Source organism: Corvus kubaryi, unplaced genomic scaffold, assembly GCF_017639235.1.
Source record: "Corvus kubaryi isolate FWS band 111438036 unplaced genomic scaffold, C.kubaryi_AGA036_p1.0 37386, whole genome shotgun sequence".
NCBI classification, from domain to species: domain Eukaryota; kingdom Metazoa; phylum Chordata; class Aves; order Passeriformes; family Corvidae; genus Corvus; species Corvus kubaryi.
The window spans coordinates 3,317,773-3,339,861 of record NW_024581128.1 but is presented as its reverse complement, the minus strand read 5'-3'; the positions used below and the strand labels follow the sequence as shown (position 1 = coordinate 3,339,861).

Below are 22,089 nucleotides of genomic sequence, written 5' to 3'. Positions count from 1 at the left end.
GTATCCCTGCCCTGGACACCACATCAGCTGGATTTCTTTTTTTCTTTCCTCTCTTTCTTCTTCTTTTTTTTTTTCCTCTTTCTTTTTCTCTCTCTCTCTCTTTTTCTCTCTCTTCCCCCCTTTAATTCATCTCTTCCTTTCTCTTCTCCCTTTCCCTCTCCCCCTTTAAGCAAAACCCACTGCCGTGTGCTTGTAGAGCGTGTCAGGGACTAACTTACACCAGCTTCTATGCCAAGTGTATGATTTCCTAATCAAATCTTCTGGTTGTTTGCGGACCCTATTGACTGGCTCCTTTCCCACCAAGCGCGTTTACGAGATCGGAAGAATCTCTTCCCCTCAAGGCCGGTTCGCCAGGCCCCGCTTCCGCATCCCGCTCCGGCCCGCCCGTGACGTCACCGCCGGTCGCGGGCGCAGGTCCCGCCCCGTTGTCGCTGTGCCCGGGAGCCGCACGCGGGGCTCGACCGCCTGCCCGCAGGTAAGAGCGGCCACCCCCCGTGTGTACCCCCGGGAGCTTCTTGTGGCTTTAGGGCTTTCCCGAGGCCTTGGGAAACGGGGAAGTGCGTTCTCGGGAGGCAGGGCCGCTGTGCACGAGTTGTGCGCGCTGCTGGTGTTGTTAGTGAGCATAATAAACGCGGTTTATGGAATCACAGCGTGGTTTGGGTTGGAAGGGATTTTAGAGATCATGTCGTTCCAGCCCCCCCCCCCATGGACAGGGACGCCTTCCACTAGGCTTAGGTTGCTTAGAGCTTCCTTAGAGGTTGCTGAGAGCTCCATCCAGCCTGGCCTTGGATGTTTAATGTATGACATGTTTACAGCTTGCTTACGTACCTGTGAAAAAGAGACCATGGGCTTTAGGCTTTTCTTGGCATTTTTTTTTGAGGATGGATGTTCGGTAGGCAGTAAACGATTACATCCCTGCTTAAAATTAGCAAAATAGTGTTGCAGCTTGAGGAGCCTTGAGAACCTGGCAAAGTTTTTCAAAGAGAGGGTACAGTGTGCATATACAGGCCATGGATAAAACAGTTCCACAGAACCTAATAGAAAGGCAGGTGGTACTTAAAGTTATGAGTACCTTGTAATGAAACTTGTGTATCTCTCATGTTGCTGCAAAGGTAAAAATGCCCCCCTTCCTTATGCTTTGTCACAGCTTTCTGACCGCAAGCTTAGTTGCTGCCAGCAAAGTGGAATGGACTTTGACTTGCAAATTAGACTTTAAATTATGCCAGTTAAAAGGCCTCATTTTTGAGACAAACAAAAATGGAAGAACTGGATTTTAAAACCAACATTGAAAGGTGCCTGGCGTATTTCTTGGTTGTAAAAGTATAAAAGAACACTTCAAATCTAAAATACCTGGATATTGCTAATCCTGTGGCAGTATGACCCTTGCTAAAGAAATGAGAAAACACTCAACTCAAGGTTCTTCTCCAGAGTGTGAGAAACTTGAAAGCAATTGGTAGAATTGTCAGGCTTCATATCAGAAAAGCAGTGCACAAGTCAGACAAACCTTTCTGATAAGTGTCTTTCTCTTTGAAGTGGCTTAAGACCTTTAGCATTGTTTTTTCATCTGGGGTCTGCTTTTCCTCTAAATAAATAAACAGCACACTGGAATGGATTGGCCACCATAGCTCCAGGTAGATGTTTTTTCCCACATCAGTGAAATTGATGCTAAGAACACAAACATCCCACAGTTACTGCATTATATTCAACCAAAAAATGGGTAAACATTCTTCTAATAGTGTACAGCCAAATAAAAATAACAGCTAGCACAGCCAAATAAAAAACCAGCCAAAAATACATTTGAGTTGTTCAAAATGGTACAGAGAGGCACTGCATTAATTGCAAATACTGAAAACTGCATTCTGGTAAAATAGGAAGGGCTTTTTCATGTATTATGGAACTAGTGGCTAAAGGAAACGAGGTCAGCAGTTTAAAAGGATTGAAAAAACCTCTTGGCTTTAATTCTGGATATTCATGGTGCTGATACCAGTGGAGAGTGGCAGCAGGTTTTAGTAGTAAACTACATAGTTTACAGTATACAGGAGGTGCAGACTGCAGGCAGGTAATTTCCTGTTTGCTGCAAATTTGGTGAGACAGAAGTATTCAGTACTGATTTTTGTCCCCACTGTGTGTAAACTGGTTTGTCCAAGGAGACAGTCTTTTGCTGTACAAGAAGTTCCTGGTAAGTTCAGTGCAAACAAAAGAATATGTTTTAAAGACCAGTTTAAAGACACACATTTAGTATCACTTTAGAGTGAACTTGGACTGAAGTGTGGCAGCATATCTGAGTGTGGGAGCTTTTATGAAAACCTCTCACGAAGAAGTGTTCTGCACATACCTGAAGAAAGCTGTTTTTATTATTGTACTTATGCTGGGTGTACTGATGGGTTGGAGCTGAACAAGAGCCCGCTTATATTGGATTTGTTCAGAAGAGGAAACCACTGCATCATCAAAGATGTGGAATTTGGGACAGTTGATTACAGAGAGTAAAAGTGTTTTATGAATTGTGCAGATGGAGTTGAAGGTTTACATCAGTGGATATAGATGAGGCTGTGGTGAATGAGGGTTGTTTAATCCAAGCTGAGATAACTGTTTTCTCATGTGATACCCACCACTGGCTGAAGTGTAAATGAGCCTATAATATTTTCTCTCCCTTTAAATTTTAATCTCCTTTTAAGACAGATGAGAATAAACTTTGCAAGTCCTTTGAAGCTCAGGTGACTCAGTGGCATCAGCAAGAGACTGATGGCTGTGAGCTGTTTTGTAGGATGGCTCTGTGCAGGCTTTTGTGGTGGCTGGAGTCTGGCTTTGAAGGCAGGGATTTCTTGGCTGTTTCCCATTTGTAATATATTATGCCATGCAAATTATGCCATGCTTAACTACCGTGGGTTGAGTTGGGGTATTTTTAAGGGGATCAAGATAAGCCTGCTGGTGTATACTTGATATTTCATTGTAGGCTTTTTTACTTTTGCAGTGGAAATCTTTCTTGCAAACAAGATTGTGAGTTGGCATTGCAAGAGTGCTCTAATTGTACTGGATTTGCTCTCCAGCTGCCCTAAGCAGGTTTGAAAGGCATTAGGAGCAAAGCAGGCCTGTGGACACAGTGATGACTAGTGGGCAAGTAATTATTTATTATCAGCAGTAATGCGTGTCTGTCACAGATTAGAGCCTTTTTTACTCAGAACTTTGCAAACATGGATTTCTCTGCCCTAAAGAGGTTTGTGGCCAAAGAACTTAATCGTGATCGTGGGTAGCTTTAAACTTAGGATGCTGGTTGTTCTATTGCCCTACAGCCACAGCAGTGAACTACAGTGTTAGAGCAGAAGGGACACTTTGCTGCAGTTGCATATCAACTACGTTCACTGCAGGTTGTGAGTCAGAACTCAGAAGAGGGAGGACAGTGCCAGTTTTCAGGAGCTGACAGAGATGGTTTGTCATATTGATGTTGTTCATGTGTTTATTTTGAATTTGAGAGCAGTTTTATGTGTCCTGACCAGAAGGTTTTGGGTTTGTTTTGGTTTTCTCTAGTTTGTTTTTTTCTCTATGCAGTCTGTAAATATCCATGAAAAGAAGAAATAATCTAACTACCTAATCTGATTTTTGTTAGGTGAATAATCTGAAAAAATAAAAGATCTGACCCAAGTATGAAGAAAAGGCCTTTTAGTGCTTAAGGAATACATAAGAATTAACATGAAGCATGAATTGCAGTATTTAGCAGAATGCTAAATTACTTTTTGTCTTTTGTTTGCACATTACAAAATATTTTAAATACACCGTTTTTATCCTGAACTTGCAGTTTTAATTCCAGTTGAAAACCATGTGCATGATGCTAACGCTGAACATTTTTCATTTCTGTCTTTAGTGGTTTCCCATTGCCATGCTGACAGATACATGTAGCTTCCACTACTTTCACAATGTATCTTCAGCAGAATCTCTCATAGAGGTACTTATGGTCGAATTAGAGTTTGTATCTTTCAGTATGTCAGGGTTTTGCTGGGAGTGGGGAGGGGGTTGAGCAGGAAAGGAAGTTTGGTTTTGCTTTTTAAGCCAGCTGGCAGTTGCTTTCTAGCAACTCTGGATATATTAAAAGATTATCCATAAAAGCCACCTGCAAATTGACTGCAGTTTCTCTTTTTCCTGGGTGTGCTTTTCTTAAAAGGGGTCTGTAGTTCTTCTCTTCGTTCTCCTGGAAGATAAATATAGATAATTTTACCAGTAGTATTGTGCACAACCATCTGTATTTTGTTATTATTTAAAATACCTTAATATGGCATTTAACTTGTTTGTATCTTAGATCAATAGCCCTGTTAACACTACAGCAAACTGTTTTGATTGTCACCTGTGTAGTTGTTTTTATAGAATCTGCAGATGACATATTTTCTCTTTCTCCTTTTCATATTTGTGTCTTTTCTGTGGTTCATTAATAATGTCTGATAGTTCCCTCCCTTTTTGCACTTCGTATTACATACTCTGCTTTATAGTATATTGATATGTTGACTGCAAAGAAAACAAGGTGTTTCTTGTTTTCTAAGCAGAAGTTTTCATAAATATAGCCATCTTTCTGAATAAATGACAATTTATTCAGAATTTTTTCAGAAATTTCAGAATATTCAGAGATTTTCCACCTGTGGAAATTCATAAACATTTTTTAAATAGACCTAAATGCAATGCATAAATTTTCTCATGAAAATGGTTTACTTTTGCAATCTGAAGTCCTTTTCTTCCTCAAATACTTATTCTTATGTTTTTTCCAAAAACTACATGGCAGCTCACGGTTAAAAGGGACATTGTTTCTGGTAAGTTGGTGTTAGGAAGTCATACAACATTTTTCATCGCAGTTTTTTTGCCTCAGTGTCCTTAATCAAAGTAGTCCATTTCTTTTGTATTTTATGTTTATGGGTTATGAACTTTTCTTTGCATTTTCAAAATTAAAGATCTTTTAAAGTGTTACCTTCGCAACACAACCACAGGTTATGTGTTGTGCATCATAGGTGTTATTTCTTGATAATGAAAATTCTGTCTAATTTCCTTTAGAATTTCTCATTGTTCACATACTTACCTAGCAAGAATTTTTCATTACTTCTCTTATCTTAATATTTCTACTATCATTAATTTTTAAAGTGAGAACTCAGTGCCAAATAAAATCTGGTTGAAAGTCAGTAAATTCAAATCAGAAAACCTGTCTAATAAACATTGTGTTCAGGGACTGACTTAAGTTTTTGCTTGTTCAAAATACAATAAGAAACACTTGAAGAACTTCGAGAAAAATTTTGTTTATTGTTTAATAACTGAAACATAACTATTGAGGGCAGTATAGTTTTTGGGTATGTTTACAGTGTCATGGAGTTCCTCCTGTCTTTGGCTTTGTCATTCTGCAGGTGTGAGTACATAACCCTTGTGTTGATTTTCGCAGAAACAATTTTGTGGAGTTTCTGTAGTACACGTTTTCTAATGTAGTTTGCCCTTGTTGTTAATGTTACCAAAATTATTTTAGGCTGTTGACTGCTGCCTCATTGTTGGCATGTGCCAACACTGTGACATATCCTGCTTGGAGATTAATTATGCTGAAACAACAGTGTAATGAAAAGAGAGAGGTCCCTACACAGCAGGAGTAGGAACTTGCTAGTTCCTGTTGAAGTGAACAGAAAACACAAGTTTAATAATTTCCTGCTCCCCAGGCAGAAGCAGCAGACTTATCAGTGAAGGTTCTGTACACAGGTTAAAGGGCAGCCTTGTTCCATTGAAGTCCAGGTGTTGGAGGTTAAGATATTTTGTTTTATTTTTTTTCTTTCTCTCATGGAATTTTGTCCCATTTGTTGCTAAGAGACAATAACAACTGGTACTTACGAGAGACAAAAGAAATGGCCACAGTGAGGGAAGGGTGCAGATGGCTACTCTCTTACCTGAGAGGCTTTCTCTTGGGAAGGGCAGAGATACCTCGAGATTTTGGCTGGGGGGTGAGGTATTGGGCCTTAGCCCGTAGCTCTGTCTTGCTCTCGGGATCGGAGGAGGGACAGCTGGTCTGCGGTCACTGCCCGGAGGATTCACTGCCTCTACAGAGCTGTTGTCCTCCCACTGTTTCTCCTACCGTGGGTGAGCCTTTGCTTGTAAGAGCACCCATTGAACTGGGACCTTATCAACACCTGATCGTACTGGAAAGGACCCTCACCATCTACTCGGGTTCCTCAGGGAAAAACGTGGGATCCTGACCCCCTCGCCCTTCTGGAGGGCCCATCTCCCCGGCTGCTGCAGCAGCTGCTAGGGAGAAGCCTGGCTGCTGCTATCGAGCTCTGCTGCTTTCTGCTGCTGCCTCGGGCTTTTTCGCTACACCCTAACCCAACACCCCATGTCCGCCGACCCCTGCAGCTCTTGCTAAGGCTGCAGAATTTTCTGTTACATTTTGTTTGCCACCCCAGGGGCTGCTTGCCTCTGCCATCCCAGCCGCTGCTCGGAGGTTCCTGCCACAGCCCATTTCACCATTCACCCCGTCCACCATTACCCTGTGAGGGAGATGCGGCCGAGCTCGCGCCACAGCGCCCCCTGCAGGCGCGGGGGAATCATCGCACCCGCCCTGCCCGGCCGGGAGCCACCAGCGCCCCTGCCGACTGTGAGTGGAACTGCACCGAAGGGGAAAGGGCCTGTGGCCGAGAGAGGCTGGGGCTGGGCTGCTGCTCTGTTTGTTGTTGCTGCTGTCGTTGTTTGGTTGCCTTGTTATACATACGCATACTAGTAGAGAACTGTTATTCCTTTTCCCATATCTTTGCCTGAAAGCCCCTTAATTTCAAAGTTATAATAATTCGGAGGGAAGGGGGTAATATTTTTCCATTCCAAGGAAGGCTCCCACCTTCCTTGGCAGACACCTGTCTTTCAAACCAAGACACTGATGCACATTTTTCCCTTTCCGTGCTAGTAGTGTCAAGTAAATACTCTGTGATATGAGGTCAGACATCATTTTTTCTGGTTTATGAGACAGCAATCATAGCAAAATGTATTTCGTACTGTACTTGTTCTTTTCCTTCTTTATTCCTATTCTTCTTCTGTTTTATTCCTTAAGTCTAGCTTGGTATACTGAAAAGAATATCAAATATGTGACTGTTTATCCTTGCAACAGTTGTAAAACAGCTCCAGTTAATTTTGGTAACAGATACTTGCTACAGGCTTTTGTTAGTTCTTTTTTTTTATTCTTGCTGGTGCTGAATACACTGATTAAGGGAGAGAGAAAAGTTGGAATTTATCAGTATGTTCGTGCCTGCCCGTCAAATCAAGACCATAGTAATTTTAGTACTGCAGTGATGGTAAGATCTGTAGGTGATTGTTGAATTGGATTACCTCTCTCCTTGTATGTGTGTCATGGGTTAGCATAGCTCCGGAAGTGATTTTCTTGCAAAGAGGTGCTTACAGCTCCTTTATGACCTAACAGAACCTATCAACTGGCTAGTTTGAATATGGACAACTTTTTAAGCCACTTAAAAATTTTGACCGCCTCTGTGGTCCACATTTAAGAATGGACAAACCCCGGGAAAACTCTCTTGCCTCTCTTGCTTCCGGCCTTGGGACAGGTAACTGGGCTGGGCCCATTCAGCCCGGGGCCTGCTTGGCCGGGCCTGGCCAGCACACAGCCATCGTGGAGTCGTGTGGCCCTGTTCCATCCACAGCCCCCCCACAGCCCTGTTACGTGCAGGCAGCCCGGCCCGGCTCCGCACCCCCCCCTCTCCAGTGCGCCCAAGATTCAGCTGAAGCTGCCCTGCTGCCCGGCAAAGATCATGTGACCAACAGCAATAAATGAATTCCAGCTGCGGGGCCGGGTGAGATTAACCCTTTTAGTACTGTAAGTTTCCTCCAGTGATGCCATGAAGATTTTTTGCCTTTTCTTTTATACCCCTGTTATACCTTTTTACAGCTTCTGTATTCCTAGTGCTTTTTGCCTACATTCTTGGACTTGTTTGTCAAGCTAAGAGACTAAACATTTTAGAAGCTTCGTAGCTAGGGATCAGTGCGCCCCAGACCCCAAGGTCCTCTCCAGAACATATTCTGTAAACCAAGATAGAACCATCCAGGGGAAGGTTCCTTGGGGAAGGGGGCTCACTTGAGCCTCTCATTGGGGAATCTTTGATAGATATGCTAATTAGTAAAGCCTATAATGTTATACCCAATGTTGGGGGGGGAGGAGAAGAGAGACACGGACACAGAGATAGATTCGGCGGGGTGCATCTCGATGCATATGACCTGGACGTGTACACCTAAGGATCCTTAAAATAAATACCAAGGTAAAATCCCTTTTCCCCTTCTAACCGTGTATGCCTCTTGATTTTAAGACCAGGAAAAGGCATCACCAGAACAGATGAAGCTTGCAGACATTAAGTAAAGAAAGAAGAGCTGAAACCCTGAGGGAGGAGAAAGAGGAGATGCTTAGGAACTGAAACTCTGTTGTAAAGCTATGGTGGTGATGGACTATGATATAGCAGAGTACCCGTTGTAATTTCATGAAAGCATGGGGGGTGGAGCGTTCGAACTGCAATTATGAGCAAAGGCACCTGTGCTGGAATAAGCAAATGCTGAAGCAGCTGTAATTTGATGAGAAGTTTGAGCAGGGAGAGATAGAATTGATGAGGACTCTTCCTCCAAATTGGAAGGAGACAGACCTCTGTTCCTAGAGATGCTCCCAGAGATAGTCCTAGAGATGAAGATGATGAGGACCCTTTTTCTCCCAGGGAAGGGGGAGGGCCTCTATTTCTAGAGATCTAGATGCTCCCAGAGATGGGTGAAGAGAACTTTTGTTTTTGAACAGGTCAACCTGAAAATGGTACCCCAGTAGCTCAAGATTGGACCCTCGAAAGCAGTTGTGGGAACAGCTGTAAGTTGGGGAAGAGGCTCTCACATATGAGCAGAGAACCAACCCGGGTGGCTGTCTTGCGATACTGAAGCCATGAGAGAACTTCTTGTGGGGATGTCTCCATAGCATGAGCAGGAGAGACTCCTCTCCCTAAGTGAACTGAAAAAGGTTATCATAGAAGTGGTAAACTGACTGAAAATCTCAAGGGTTGTCTGTTTACATTGTCAGTGGGAGAAGGGGGAAAGGTGGGGGGAGGAGAAGTGTTTGGAAGGTGTGGTCTGATTTTTTTTTCCCTTTCTTTTAGGTCTGTTAATAAACTTCTTTATATTCTTTTAAGTTTTGTGCCTGTTTTGCTTTCTCCTAATTCTTATCTCACAGAAGGTAAATAAGTAAGTAATGAGTATTTTGGACCAAAACCACTACAATGTGTAAGTGTAGGGAACAAGTATTGACAGACACCTTCTAACCAAACTTAACTGTATTAACGATTGGGAAAATCTTTTGTAGCTTTGAAGGGTTTTTAATGCTGTATTATATGACTAAAAGTTAACAACAAACATTGTTTCTGAACCCTTTTAGTCAACCTAACATGGCAGATTATAAAGCAGGTGGCTAGGAGGATAGAACGAAACACAAACAGTGTTATTGTGAGCGGCAGAAATAATTGAATCAATTTTTTGCCTTTCTGTGGGCAGCATCTTATGGATCCAGCTCAGCTTTCTTGCTTAGGTCTGCTGTAGCTGATGGAAGTAATACGTACGTGTGTGGTGTGTGGGTTACATGCTGGGGTAGGGAGGGGACCTTTAGCATGGTTGGCATTGTGATTCTGTACTCAGTGTGAAAACCAGCTCTGACAAGGATGAGCAGTCATGCAGCTGAGTAGGATTATAATTCTTAACTATGCAAACAATAGCAGTGAAACTGGGCTTGTTAACTGGGTGATCATATTTCTGGAATCACACTGGTGCAGTTAAAACTGGAGTTGCAAACAAGCTTGAGTAGCTCCACACAGTTTTTCCTCCCAATCTTCTTCCTTTTTGACCTCCAAGAGACAATATAAATAAAAAGAAACCTCTCTCACACACGCCATGCTCTTGCCAGGGTAAGGGAAAGATCATTATCTAAAACAAACTCCAGTGATGTGACAGCTGTTTGCTGTTTGCACTGACTGTGTGGCTTAATGTTCATAGATAAAGTGCAGTCTCTCCAGTTTCTGTTCCCTCCCTCTGTACTCAGCATCTGGAGAGTGGGATTATCACAGTGATTCTAAGAAGAAAAGTTTGCAGTGATCCAGGTGCTCCCACTGTTCTTGATCAGCTCAACAAATAGGCAGGAAAATTACATATTTCTTCTCTTCTTACCTTAAAACATTTGAAAAGTTGTTGCTAAGTAGAAGTTGTAGAAAATAACATAGCTCAAAGTAACATTAACTCTCCAAGATAATACATGATTTATGATTTGAGAGGAATTAAAGATATCGATTATAAACCAGCAGCCAGATGGCTTGGCAGTAGCCATACCATGGTACTATAAATTCTGGGAAGAAAAAAGGGGTGCTTTGGGATTTTTCACATCTTATTTCCCAATTACTGTGCACTGATGTGTTGACAAGATTGCCGGAGTATTCTGAAATCCCCAAATCAACTCAGCTTTGTTACAGGTAGAGTTATATCGGGGATTATAATACCCCATAGGGACTTCAGAAAACTGGATACAGGGTTCACAAGAAGAATTTTTTGGACCTACTCCTAAATGAACTGACCATGACGTAGCTGGTGTTGAAGTAATGACTTCCTAGGACAGACTGAAGCCATATCCTCATTGGTTTGGTTTGTGGTTTGGTTTTTTTGGTTAGTTAGTTTTGTTTTTGTTTTTCCTGATGTCCCTCCTGCTGCTTGGTGTAGCTCTTTAATACAGTGTGATTTATAGAGCACTTCTTTTAAACATGCAAATAATTTCTTTCTATCACAGATCATGAAAGCTAAATACTGCTTTGGGACTGTTGCAAGAATAGGCACTATTTGTAATGCTCCTTCATGCCATTTTGCACAGGAGATATCCCTGGAATTTACAGGACCTTTAACTGTGTTGCTGCTGACATTACCTGCTAGAACTCTTGACATGTAGGCATTTCTTGCAATGTTTAATGAATGAATGCTAATGCTTTGTGTTGTAAATTACAGTCTTTTGACTCTGTAGGTACTTAATGAAAAGGATTATTAGTTTTGTTTCCACTTTCCAGATGGAAATGTCAGAAGATGATAATAACATGGAAGAATACCCCACTGAAATTCATGATTATCTTGCAGCATTTGAAAAGTCTCTTGGTTCTGTAGATGAGATGCTGAAGACAATGATGTCGGTTTCTAGGAGCGAGCTTTTGCAAAAGGTAAGTTATCTTCCTTTTAAAAACCTTTTCGTTATTAAAATACTTGAGAGCCTGAACTGAAATAAAAGGGTCTGTTAGGCCAACCACTGCACTGAGAAATAACAAATACAACACTTCCTACGCTTGACACCTACTGTTAAATTCTTACATTTCTAAGATACCCAGATGGTCTTACAAGCTAAACAATGAAACACATGCTCTTCCAAGCTGATAAGTGATAATCTTACCAGTGAGTCATTTAGGTCGAGGATATTCTGTCTTATTCCTGACCTTCTTTAGCATGCTTTTCCATAATAGAGAGGTCATTCATGTTTTTGACTGAGGCTGCTTCACAACAAACTGAATGGAATGGTGTACCCAGCAGGATGTGAAGGTGAACTGGCAGAAGTGAGAATTGATGTGGTTCCAGAAGTCTAGACTTGCAGAGCCTGAGCTGTCTCCTCTAGCTGTGTTAGAAGCATAAGTCTGCAAAATGTAGCTTTTTAGCAGAGCAAGGTAGTACCTGAGAATTTAATGTAAGCATTTCTGTCTTGTAACATTTAAAGCATAATGTGTAGTTTCTTTCTGTAGGGCAAGAAAAAGCCAGCACATGAGGGAGCTTCTTTATCCTGTGAGGATTTCTTACACAAATAAATTATGAAGAAAACAGTCTTGACAACACAGATCTTTTGACAGTATCCATGTTAGAACTAGTGAGCTGTACAATTATGTTATCAGAGTTTCTGGAAGTCGTGTAGGACTAAAATAATAAATTGACTTTGACAGTCAAGGGAAAGAAACCCAACCCTTCATTACCTTTATTCTTCCTTTGCTTTACATCCTTAAGTATTCCAGTATGCATTGAACACACAGTCTGTCGTGTGCAGTGTTAACATTCATTGATTGTATATTGACGTTTGAGTTTCAGCAACTTTAAACTTTTTTTTTCCTTCCATTGATAGCAACAACTATTTTGAATTAAGTTTCTGTGGAAAAACAGGGGCTTATTTCTGACTATGGGAACAGTAGTCCAAGTGCTACATGCTAAGGGATTGTGCTTTTTTGGTTGTATGGGACTGGGGCATTTAACTTCAAACTGGGAGAATTACATGAGTACTCAGAGAGGAGAGAATGAATGGTTCTGTGATGGCATGGAAATAAGGCATAAACACAGTCTCAGTGAATTTGTGACGCAAAAATGTGCTCCTTCAGTATGTATTTTTTTATTAATACATTCACAGTTATAAAATATGCACATTACTACAATCTATGCATATTTTGCTTAAAAATCTTCAAATGTGGTGGTTTTTTTTTCATTCTAGTTAGATCCTCTTGAGCAAGCAAAGCTGGATTTGGTTTCAGTGTACACATTAAATTCAATGTTCTGGGGTAAGTATGTGGTAGAAGGAAAATGTAGTATTTATGATTACCATTTGAACACCTAGACAGCTGCAAACATTAAATAATCATATTTCAAAGCCAAATAATTAAAAACTTGTAATTACCCTGAGGACTCACTTTATTGCCATCCCTAGGGTAAATGACGTTGAAACTCCAAACCAAAAATCTGTATTTAGAAAAGCTAATTTTGTACATGCACGAAGATCTTTCTGGTTTCTTTGTGGCAACCTTTTCTGTCCTTTAAAGGACAGAAAGTTTAACCATTTTAGTTGTTTGGGGGTGTTTTAGCTGCAATATTTGATAATAGTAGTTTGTCAGATACTTAACAACGCAGTTAACAATTCTTATTAATGATTTTTTGTGGAAACTGGGGTTTTCCTATGTGACTGTTTGATAGGGTCCTCAGTCACAGATAGCCTTCAGTTTCAAAGAAATGTTTTTTTCTTGTAGTATACTTGGCTACCCAGGGAATCAATCCAAAGGAACATCCAGTGAAACAAGAACTGGTGAGTTGCTTATGCTGCATGCATCCTACTTGTTCAGGATGGTTAGCCCAAAGAGAATTTAAAAAATGCTTATATCTACATTTAAAATTGATACATTGCCATAATAGCATGCATATGCTACATGCTGTTATATAACTGTATGCCCTGCTGGGCTCTCTAAATTAAGAAAGTAATTTTTTTTACTTTTAAACAGTACTGTTTTAAGTAAAGTTGTAGAGTCTGCTGAAATTAGAAGAGGATGATGAATGATATCCTCTTATATTTTCTTCTTTTCTTTTTTTTCCACCTTTGGTTGAGAATTGGATTCTGTACAGAGCAGCTTTTCACTTGTATCTGTTAAATGGAAAAATGTTACATGCCTGATAATAATTTATAACTTCCAGTATGGTATTTTTTTCTTATAAATACTTGGAATCATGTTAATCTCTGAGGCTGCCTTTTCTTACTTTTGTATGACTCTAAAAGTACAGTGTGGTTGATTTACTAGCGAAGACGGGAAAGAGCCCCCCTTCCCCTTCCAAGCCCTCCATTAATTCATTTTCTCAGCAGTAAAGAATCCAGTTCAGCAACAAAGCTAAAAGCTTTTTTGGCACCAGTTGTATGTGTATTGTCCAGTAATTCTGCATTAGTGACATATTTACGACCTATAATAAATCTTTAGTTTTGTCTTTATATTCCATTTAGATGCATGACTACAGTATAGAAGGCCAGTTATCTTGAAAATTCTTCTGACTTAAAAAACCGAATCATTTAGCCTGAAGAGGAAACAGAAATCAAAACTTCTCACTACCCATTTTAATTCCTGAAAAAATGAAAATATTAACTTGGCAATTGTAAAATAGGTAGCTTAATTGTAATCCTTATATAACCAGTGGAATGGAGGATAGGACTAAAAAATGTGGAAAGCTAGCCTGAATAACAAGAATACTTCTATTTTTAATTTTGTGAGGTTTTCAGTAGTCTAGACTGCATCATATTAAAAAATGCATCTGTTAATATTTCCTGAGCTTTCTGTCAGTTTTTTGTTCCTCCTAATATTATATATTGTCTGAGTATTGTGTTAATTTAGTGATACTAAAAAATTTTATCTCTATGCTGTGGATATTTTGTGTTGGTATTTTACTTCACAATTGCCATTTTAACTCTGAAGAAAGAGTGAATATTTTCATAGCCTAGATTGTTACTCAGATCTCTTTTCCTTTTGCAAGTATCAAGGTTGAATGAACGCACATTCCTTCCTTCCAAAGGCACTGTAATGTTCTCATTCATGTGGAAAGGGACTTAAAATAAGACTGTTCTGTCATGATTGTTTTGTTTTTAGAATTGCTCTCCTTGTGTACATACAGGTATTCAAGCTGTATTAATAAAACACACTCAAGCTATCAGAATTCATTTCTTTTGTCACCTTGACATTTTCCATCTCCTTTTTCCCGTGTTAATACATGTAGGTTTGCCATCTGTTCTCATTAGCCATCTCAGTCACAAAAGAAATATTATGGCCGATCATGATTTCAGACCCTGTAAAGCCCTCCTTGTTAAAGCTGTGTTTTTGATGCAGAAAGAGTGGCCAAGTTTTTGACAGTTGCTTATAATGATCACTGAGGAATTGAAAATCAGTTCTGTGGTGTAGGTCTTGTAACTTTTGTTCCATATTCAAAGAGGTGGCAATGGCTGTGTGAGAAATGTGTGGGTTGCATATCAAAATTTATTTTAGCAGTATCCACATGTGTTCTGTTAATCCACATTTATAATTCAAGTATCAGGTAGAGCGCTACATATATGTGTATATACATATCACTGTTGTTTATATTACAGTAACACCCAAAGGCCCTACAGTTAAAGGCCATATTAGGCTAAATATGTAGACATGAAATCTGTAAACTAAATTGTTAAATATTTTGCAGAGTTACTGTAAGTGTACTCTCTAGTCAGTGAAGAGAAGCAGGCACTTACCAGAGGGGAATTCCCATCTTAAAGCTGCTTTTAGTACCCTCTCAAAGTAATTTTCTTTTTTTGTTGCAGGAGCAGGTGAGGATGAGTAGGCGTATAAATGAGATTGTTAAGCTGGGAGGGTATACTTCTGTGGGGCTGAATCCATATCATGGTTTGGTCAAAAAAACCCCCATAAACACCAAATAACCTTGGTAGGCTAAGATATGCCAAGAAAACATCCCCTGTATGTTATTTATGGCCATACAAGGAACTTCTGATATGGCTGCAAATTCATCAGGCTGCCCTAAATAAATTTTTTGATAAGCCCCCTTGACCATTTCAGGAACTTAATCCCTAGACTTCTGGGTAGTTGCATGTGTAATGCTTGTACCATCTTTGATTTTGTGTAAGATGCTTTTTTAGCTTTGCTTGGACTTGCTGAATTTTTTTTTTTTTGTGGACAGTAGTCAGGCTGTATAATTCATCCATAGATGTGTCAAATACCTAAATACTATTTTTTCATCTTTATATAGGTCAAACTCCAAACTGAGTTCAGTACTTTATTTTCTAACTGTGCTTGCAAGAACAGTTCCCATCTCTCTGTAAATTAGATGCAGAGTCTGCATCTCTGTAGGACTTTGTGTTCCTGTTATGGTGGGTGTCATGCAGATGGTATGGTAGGTACCTGTGATGGAAAATATGCTAAAGGGAAGTCTCAAGTTTGCAAAGGGCCTGGTGTATTTATTTAAGTAATGCTATTCCAGGTATTACAGTTCTAGAAGTGTACAGTGTGGAGAACTTCTACTCATTGATTCATTTTAGCAGTAATTTTGGGAGAATGGTTTGAAATACTTTTTCTTTTTTTTTTCTCCCTAGGAGAGAATAAGAACATACATGAACAAGGTCAAAGAAATAACAGACAAGAAAAAGGCATCCAAACTTGATAAAGGAGCTGCTTCTAGATTTGTAAAAAATGCACTCTGGGAACCAAACGCAGAAAACGAACATACTTCCAAAACTCCTAAAGGGAAAAAGAGGCAGAAGGACTAAATCTTTGTTTCCCCTCATATAAATTGCAGACACCTAGAACTTACTTGGAAATGTTTTGTATACTGCATGCATCTCACAGAAGTGCTGTATAACAGATTTTACAGGATTGTATTTTGTCCAGAACGCTTGTCACTGAGCTGATCACATTTAATGTGTATCTAAAAGTGCCATTTGATGCACATTTGACATTTCATTACTCAAATGATAATGACGTGACATATACTTGCTGGTAATAAATACTAGTAATGTTTTGTTTATAATGCCTATGAATTCAAATTTTTAAAGTATTTTTTTATATGTCCTCAATCTCCTTAATATTAAAAAGTTTCAAACAGTGCTATCCAGTCTGTGGTGTTTATGAAAGAGCATTGTGTGAAATGCCTTATTTGTAGAGTTTTGTAGGGTTTATTCACTGTGTTAAACTCTTTTCAGCCTTTCAACTTGAATATGTGCAATATTCCCTTACTTCTGTTGTCTCTGAGAAACCAGACCTTCAAGGGCCACAAGCAAACACCCTGGATTCCACTCTAAACTCCTCTGTCTAGTCAATGGAAAGGTTAGATATCCCCTAGGGGCAGTTTGTAGGGTCCAAAAAAAAAGGAGCAGGCTGGGGATGGCTATTAAGAAACAGCATGTGCAGGAACTTGATGGAATTTTGGCTGCAGTGCTCATCCCTTCGTGCTGATGCTTAGAGAAATGTGCTCTGACGTGGTAAGAGTGTGGCCATCTATTGGTGTTTCTCAACTCTTCATTTGAGAAAGCATCCTCTGATGCAATAAAAACTACTGCTCCATCTTGCAAATACTGTATTTTTCCTCAAAATGTGAAGCTTAGTCATTTAGGAAAGGATGTGTATTAGGTGGGTTCAGTTTTCAATATGCTGCAATGCAAAGCTCAATTATCTGCCCAAAAGCTATTTAACAATTAGCAAGGAATTAACAATTATGAAGGAAAAACAGATTATTTAGCTTACAAAAATGCAGTTTGGGTAGTAGTCCATACAGGTGTTTGGGAAATCTTAGAGGAAAGACTAAATGATAGGAACAAAGGAATCCAGTATAGCTCTAGTACTGCATGCTGAATGATGTTCAGTGGATGGTTACTGTCCTAGGCATATTGCAGCAGGCAATGCAGAGTGTGACTAAATTGAATTATGTACTAAAATGAAGGTTTTCCATTATTATATAGAAATACGTATTTGAAAGTAAAAATTCAATGCATTGACAAGTTTATTAAACTCATTACATGTTTAGAAACATTTTTAGTGACTGGTGTGAATTTACATGTTTTTGTTTACAGTAAAATCTTCAAGTAAATAGCAATGCCCTCAATCCAACTAACGAGAACTATTTAGATGTGGATACCTAACCTTGCTGCCTCAAATCCACAGGACTGCTTATGTGAGTGTACATGGCCAAGGCCCATAAAAAGCTAAAATGACAGTGCTTTATTTCTTCAGGTTAATGTCATGGTTGTATCAAATGAAGGAGCTGTTGGACTTGGGAGGGGTTTTTTTGTTTAATTAAGGTAAAAAATTCAGAAGACCCAAAGTGTGTTCTTGACCAGAAGTAACACATTTGTGTAAAGTGGTTCTTCTAAATAGGTTTGGATGGTGTTTGTTCAGAAGTCTGTGTGCCCTGTCTCATACCCCTTTCAGCCTGATACTGCAGATGGCAGTATTAGACTGTTATAAATAGACTTCTGGACTTTGTGTGAATGTTGAGGTCTGCATGCACAAAACACGAGGTTCAAAATGTTAATCTCAAACCCAGTGATCTAAAGAAAAGAAAAAAGGTCAGGTGTTCTTTAGACTAGTGGGGAAGACAAGTTGGATAGAAGTGGTCTAGAAGCAGCACAAACCAGAGCACTTTAATATAGAAATTTTCTGGGAGATAACATCTGCTTTGAGAGGCATTGTCTTGAGGAAATAAGTAGCTCAGCTTGTACTTATGCACAGTGCTGTTAATTAAAAGGGGATTGGAGGACATTTCCATTACATGATTTTCCTCTTAAGCTTCAATTATAGGTTTTGTTTTAAAAGGATAATTTCTGAAAAGGATCATAATTCATTGTCCGGTAAAGTACGCAGGTTTCATTGGTAAATGTTTAAACAAGAGTAATGCAAAGCTATTAGCTAAGACTTACTGAGGTAGAAGTCCTTCTGGCATAATTAATTATATGCAGGTATTTGACATTTGTAATAGAGCAGTTTAAATAGATATAGCATGTGCAATTTTGTGAACTTCTTTTTTTAAGGCTTGCATCATTCAGTATGACTGTTAATAATGTGGATTGTGGCTTTGCTTTTCTGACACAACACAACCCAGACAAATACCCCACAAACTAAGAATCCTCACCATGTGCTTGTTACTCACTAACAGCCCTAATAGAAAGAAGTTTGAAATAATGATTATGCATGCTAAGTGGTTTTTACATCATTGAAGTGATTATTTTGTTAAAGATTTTGTTTTGATTCAGGCAGTTAATGAGTTCTTGGAACTTCTCTTGCTTTCCACTCTTTGCACCAAGGAAGCGGTGAGATTGGTGAGAGCATGTGAAATTAACAGCTGGGGCTAGAATTTGGTATGAGGTTGCATGGGGAATTTTCCGAGTTCAAAAAAATGTATTTCAGAAGAGAAATGAAAACTCAGCTCAGGATGTTAAATGCCACTCGTGTTAGTGGCAAATAACTACATAAAAATAGCAATTTGGCATTAACTGTCCTAGCCATATAAGGAGATTTTTACTGTAACAAAATTACTATCTTTGATGTAAGAAACTAGGTATTCTTTGAGCTGTGTGAAGCTTCCACAGATCTACTCCCAGAAAACATTTCTCTGACAGACAGTTTACTGTGACTGTAAACAAAGGGGGAATTTTACTAGGGCTTAAATTCCCAGCCTTAAAAATGCTAGCCATATGACTTGGGAAGTCAACACATCAATGGTGCATTTCTACTCCTTCAGTATTTTTATTACTGGAGAACTGCATTCCTAAGAGTTTTTATTTTTTTTTTATTAAGTCATCCTATTTTTCCTGGCCTTGAAAATCAGTGCTAGCATAGAGCTTTGTCAAAAACTGTCGGTGTTGCAGTTTTATTGAAAATATCCTCAAGCATATTTATCTGGAATAATAAAAGCTAAACAAACAAAATTCTCTTAGGATTAAGAGTTTTATTGGGTTTAAGAGGGTAGACGGATAGTTTTTAACTGTGGGTCTGGGACCATTACAAATGTAAAGGAAAATCCTAGTTTTCATAGTAAATGACATACATTACCCAGGAAGTGATGGTGACCTGTTTCTGCAGCTCTAGAAGGAGAGACCTTGGTTACCTACATGAAGACTTGTATCAGCTGTCAGCCACGGAAGGCTTTTGGGAGCCATGAACAGCAAACTCCAATCTCTAACTGGAAACACGGATGGAGTTACATTGGTGGAAGTGGCAGCTGTGGCATAGGGTTTCCAACTTAAAAGTGCCAAAATAATGGAAAGTGGTTGCATCCCAAATGTATACAGGTTGTTAGTTTCTCGTAAACTGAGATGTAATGATGTCAAAACAGGGCATTATTAGTTTATGTCATTATTTATGTTTCTTAGACATTCACTTGCCAGTGATCAAAAAAAAGAAGTGTTAGGTTACATCAGTTACAGAAAGTAAATACAATTTGTCATTTTAGAATCACACATGATACACATAAGTTAAAAAAATGCATTTAAGTTCTGCAGTGGGACAGTGGAATTTTCTCTTTCCTAATCTACTTTGAGTAGTATTTCTTGCACAAAGTTTCAGAAAGTCCATGTGAATGCTTTTGTTTTGCAGAGCACTATTAGAATCTTAGCATTAGTGGTAGTTTGGTTGTTTTTCTTCAATTTCTGCTTTTCAGTGGGATACACTTGTGATATTTTATTGATAAAACCAAAAGTTTATATTTTTGCTGATTTTTAACCTTCCCTGTAGGAGAAGATTACAGATCTATGGAATATTTAGTGCTGGTGATCTAAGAAGCAGACCTTGAACTGCTCAGTTTTCATCAGCTGTACCAAAGGGGAAAGAGCAAAAGCTTGTTTTTACTACTAAGCTCAGTAAATATGGCATAGAAATCTTGTAATGGCAAGGTATCAATTTGTAAAGTGATATATTTCGGAGGGGATACTAAATTTGACTGTGAATAAAAAGCTTTATAAATGGAACATTTAAGAGGCTATCTTTTACTTTTCAGTGTAGGGTTGCCTTTACATGCATCATTTCAATTTGGCAGCCCCAGCAAATTGATGGAAGCAATTCAGTATGATAATTTGGTATTGCCAAGAGGCTTCTTCTGAATCTAGTGTGGACATGTTCCATGGACAAATTTAAAGTCTAAGTGATAGAAAATGGATTTAATTCAGCTCTATATTGTTCCAACTTTACATCAAGACAGTCTTGGTATCAAAGGTACCTAGAGAGCATATCCAAAGAGTACATGAACAACAAACTAATTTTCAAGCGAAGGATCACCTTCAATTTATGGTGGTATATCTTGCATAACAATGATTCAGAATAGACAGAAAAGAAGTGAAACTCAAATGTGATTGCAAATGTATTTTTTTAAAATACTAATTCTAGGGGTAAATTCTTAGCTACTGTTTACCAGCAGAGTCTGTTAAAGCAAATGAGCAGCTGCTGAGTACTACAAGTGAAAAAGTAGTCTTCGATAGTCTCTCATTTGATATGGATATTAATTTCCATGAATATAGCAGAGGAATTGTTTTCTAGAATGCTTTTTTTTCATTGTCACCTGAGTGTATTTTGCCCCCATGGGAACAAATGAGTCATTGTTTAAAGTAACGAAGTTCCTGTCCCCATTATTGAAAGGTGAGAAGGAGAAATGCCTAGTAACAAACACTGACAAGTTGGATAGCATAAACAGTCTTTTTAATTTGTTGCCCTGGGCTGACAGACCTGCTCCCCAACCCACACACAAGACAAAACACGTTTTCTCCTGTGAAGTTTCCATGGAGAGAGTGATTCCTCAAGGCAGTTAATCACATGGGGTGCTGTCTGTGGATGTACACATTACACATCCACCTGCATGTTATAGATCTCCTGGTTATCAGGAAGTTCTCTCAGTGTGTAACAGAATACAAAGTGCATATTACTGAAATGCTATTGTTGGAGAGTGTATAACACCACAAGCTTAATTCTCTTTGCTTTAAGTCAGTTTAACTCTTGATTTCATTGAGGTCACAGTAGCAAAAATCCAGTACAAAAGAACTGAGAATTTGGCTTTATGTAGGTACGAATGTCTTCATGTAATAAAACCAGCACTAAAATATTTACTTCCAGCGAAATTGTCTGTTAAGGGCTACTTCCTCCCTGCTTTGACAGTATTTGTTAAGCTTTGTTTACCTTTTATTATATACAGGGTTTACTCTTCATACTTCCACACAGTGCCTCAACTTCTTATAGTAATGTGTTCCCAGATGTTTGTAATTTTGCCAGCTTTTAACTACTTGTATTGGATTTTTTCATGTTTGGTCTCTACCATGAATGAATTCCTCAAAAACCGGAAAGGCTGAGTAGTTCTTACAGTTGTTGAAGAACATGGTGTGTAAAGTATAGGCCACATTGGAATGTCAGCTTAAAACTTCCAACCATGTTTTTCTAAAGGTTGTAACTCTCCTTCACTGAGGTAAAAATTTGAAATGCATTGTTAAGAGATTAAAAAGAAAAGTTATCCCAGTGAAAATTTATCCAGATAAGGGCTCTGGGGAAACCTCATAAACTGCTTGGTAGGTACTGGCCCTTACTCTGCTCATGTTCTGGTTTTCCCATGCATGGGAAGCTCCCAGCACAGTTCTGAGGCCACAAATTGCTTAGGGAGGAATATAGGCTTGAAAATTAAGGTCCAATTTATCTTGGATGATGACAGGACTCTGTGACATACTATATTTGCAGAATTGCAGATCTAGTACAACTTTGCCATTTTTAAGAGTGTTGTTTTAATGTAGCTTTATATTAA

At 39.1% G+C, this 22,089-nt stretch overlaps 1 protein-coding gene across 2 annotated transcripts; it reads left to right on the top strand.

Annotated features, from left to right (window-relative positions):
* The first annotated feature begins 370 nt into the window (after window positions 1-370).
* On the top strand, window positions 371-16,424 carry C1D (C1D nuclear receptor corepressor). 2 transcript variants are annotated; one of them, XM_042036679.1, is made up of 5 exons: window positions 371-475; window positions 11,073-11,219; window positions 12,521-12,587; window positions 13,050-13,105; window positions 15,914-16,424. In XM_042036679.1, the coding sequence occupies exons 2-5, from the start codon at window positions 11,073-11,075 to the stop codon at window positions 16,085-16,087; spliced, it is 444 nt and encodes a 147-aa protein (XP_041892613.1). In that variant the 5' UTR covers window positions 371-475; the 3' UTR covers window positions 16,088-16,424. The 2 variants fall into 2 exon arrangements, with proteins under 2 accessions (XP_041892613.1, XP_041892614.1); XM_042036680.1 differs by having other exon boundaries at window positions 397-475; window positions 11,054-11,219.
* The last annotated feature ends 5,665 nt before the right edge of the window (window positions 16,425-22,089 follow it).

Coding starts and splice junctions, on each gene's coding strand:
- C1D (XM_042036679.1), top strand. CDS start 11,073: ATGGAAATGTCAGAAGATGATAATAACATGGAAGAATACCCCACTGAA. Junction 12,588..13,049: donor ATTAAATTCAATGTTCTGGG/GTAAGTATGTGG, acceptor TTTTTCTTGTAG/TATACTTGGCTACCCAGGGA. Junction 13,106..15,913: donor ATCCAGTGAAACAAGAACTG/GTGAGTTGCTTA, acceptor TTTTCTCCCTAG/GAGAGAATAAGAACATACAT.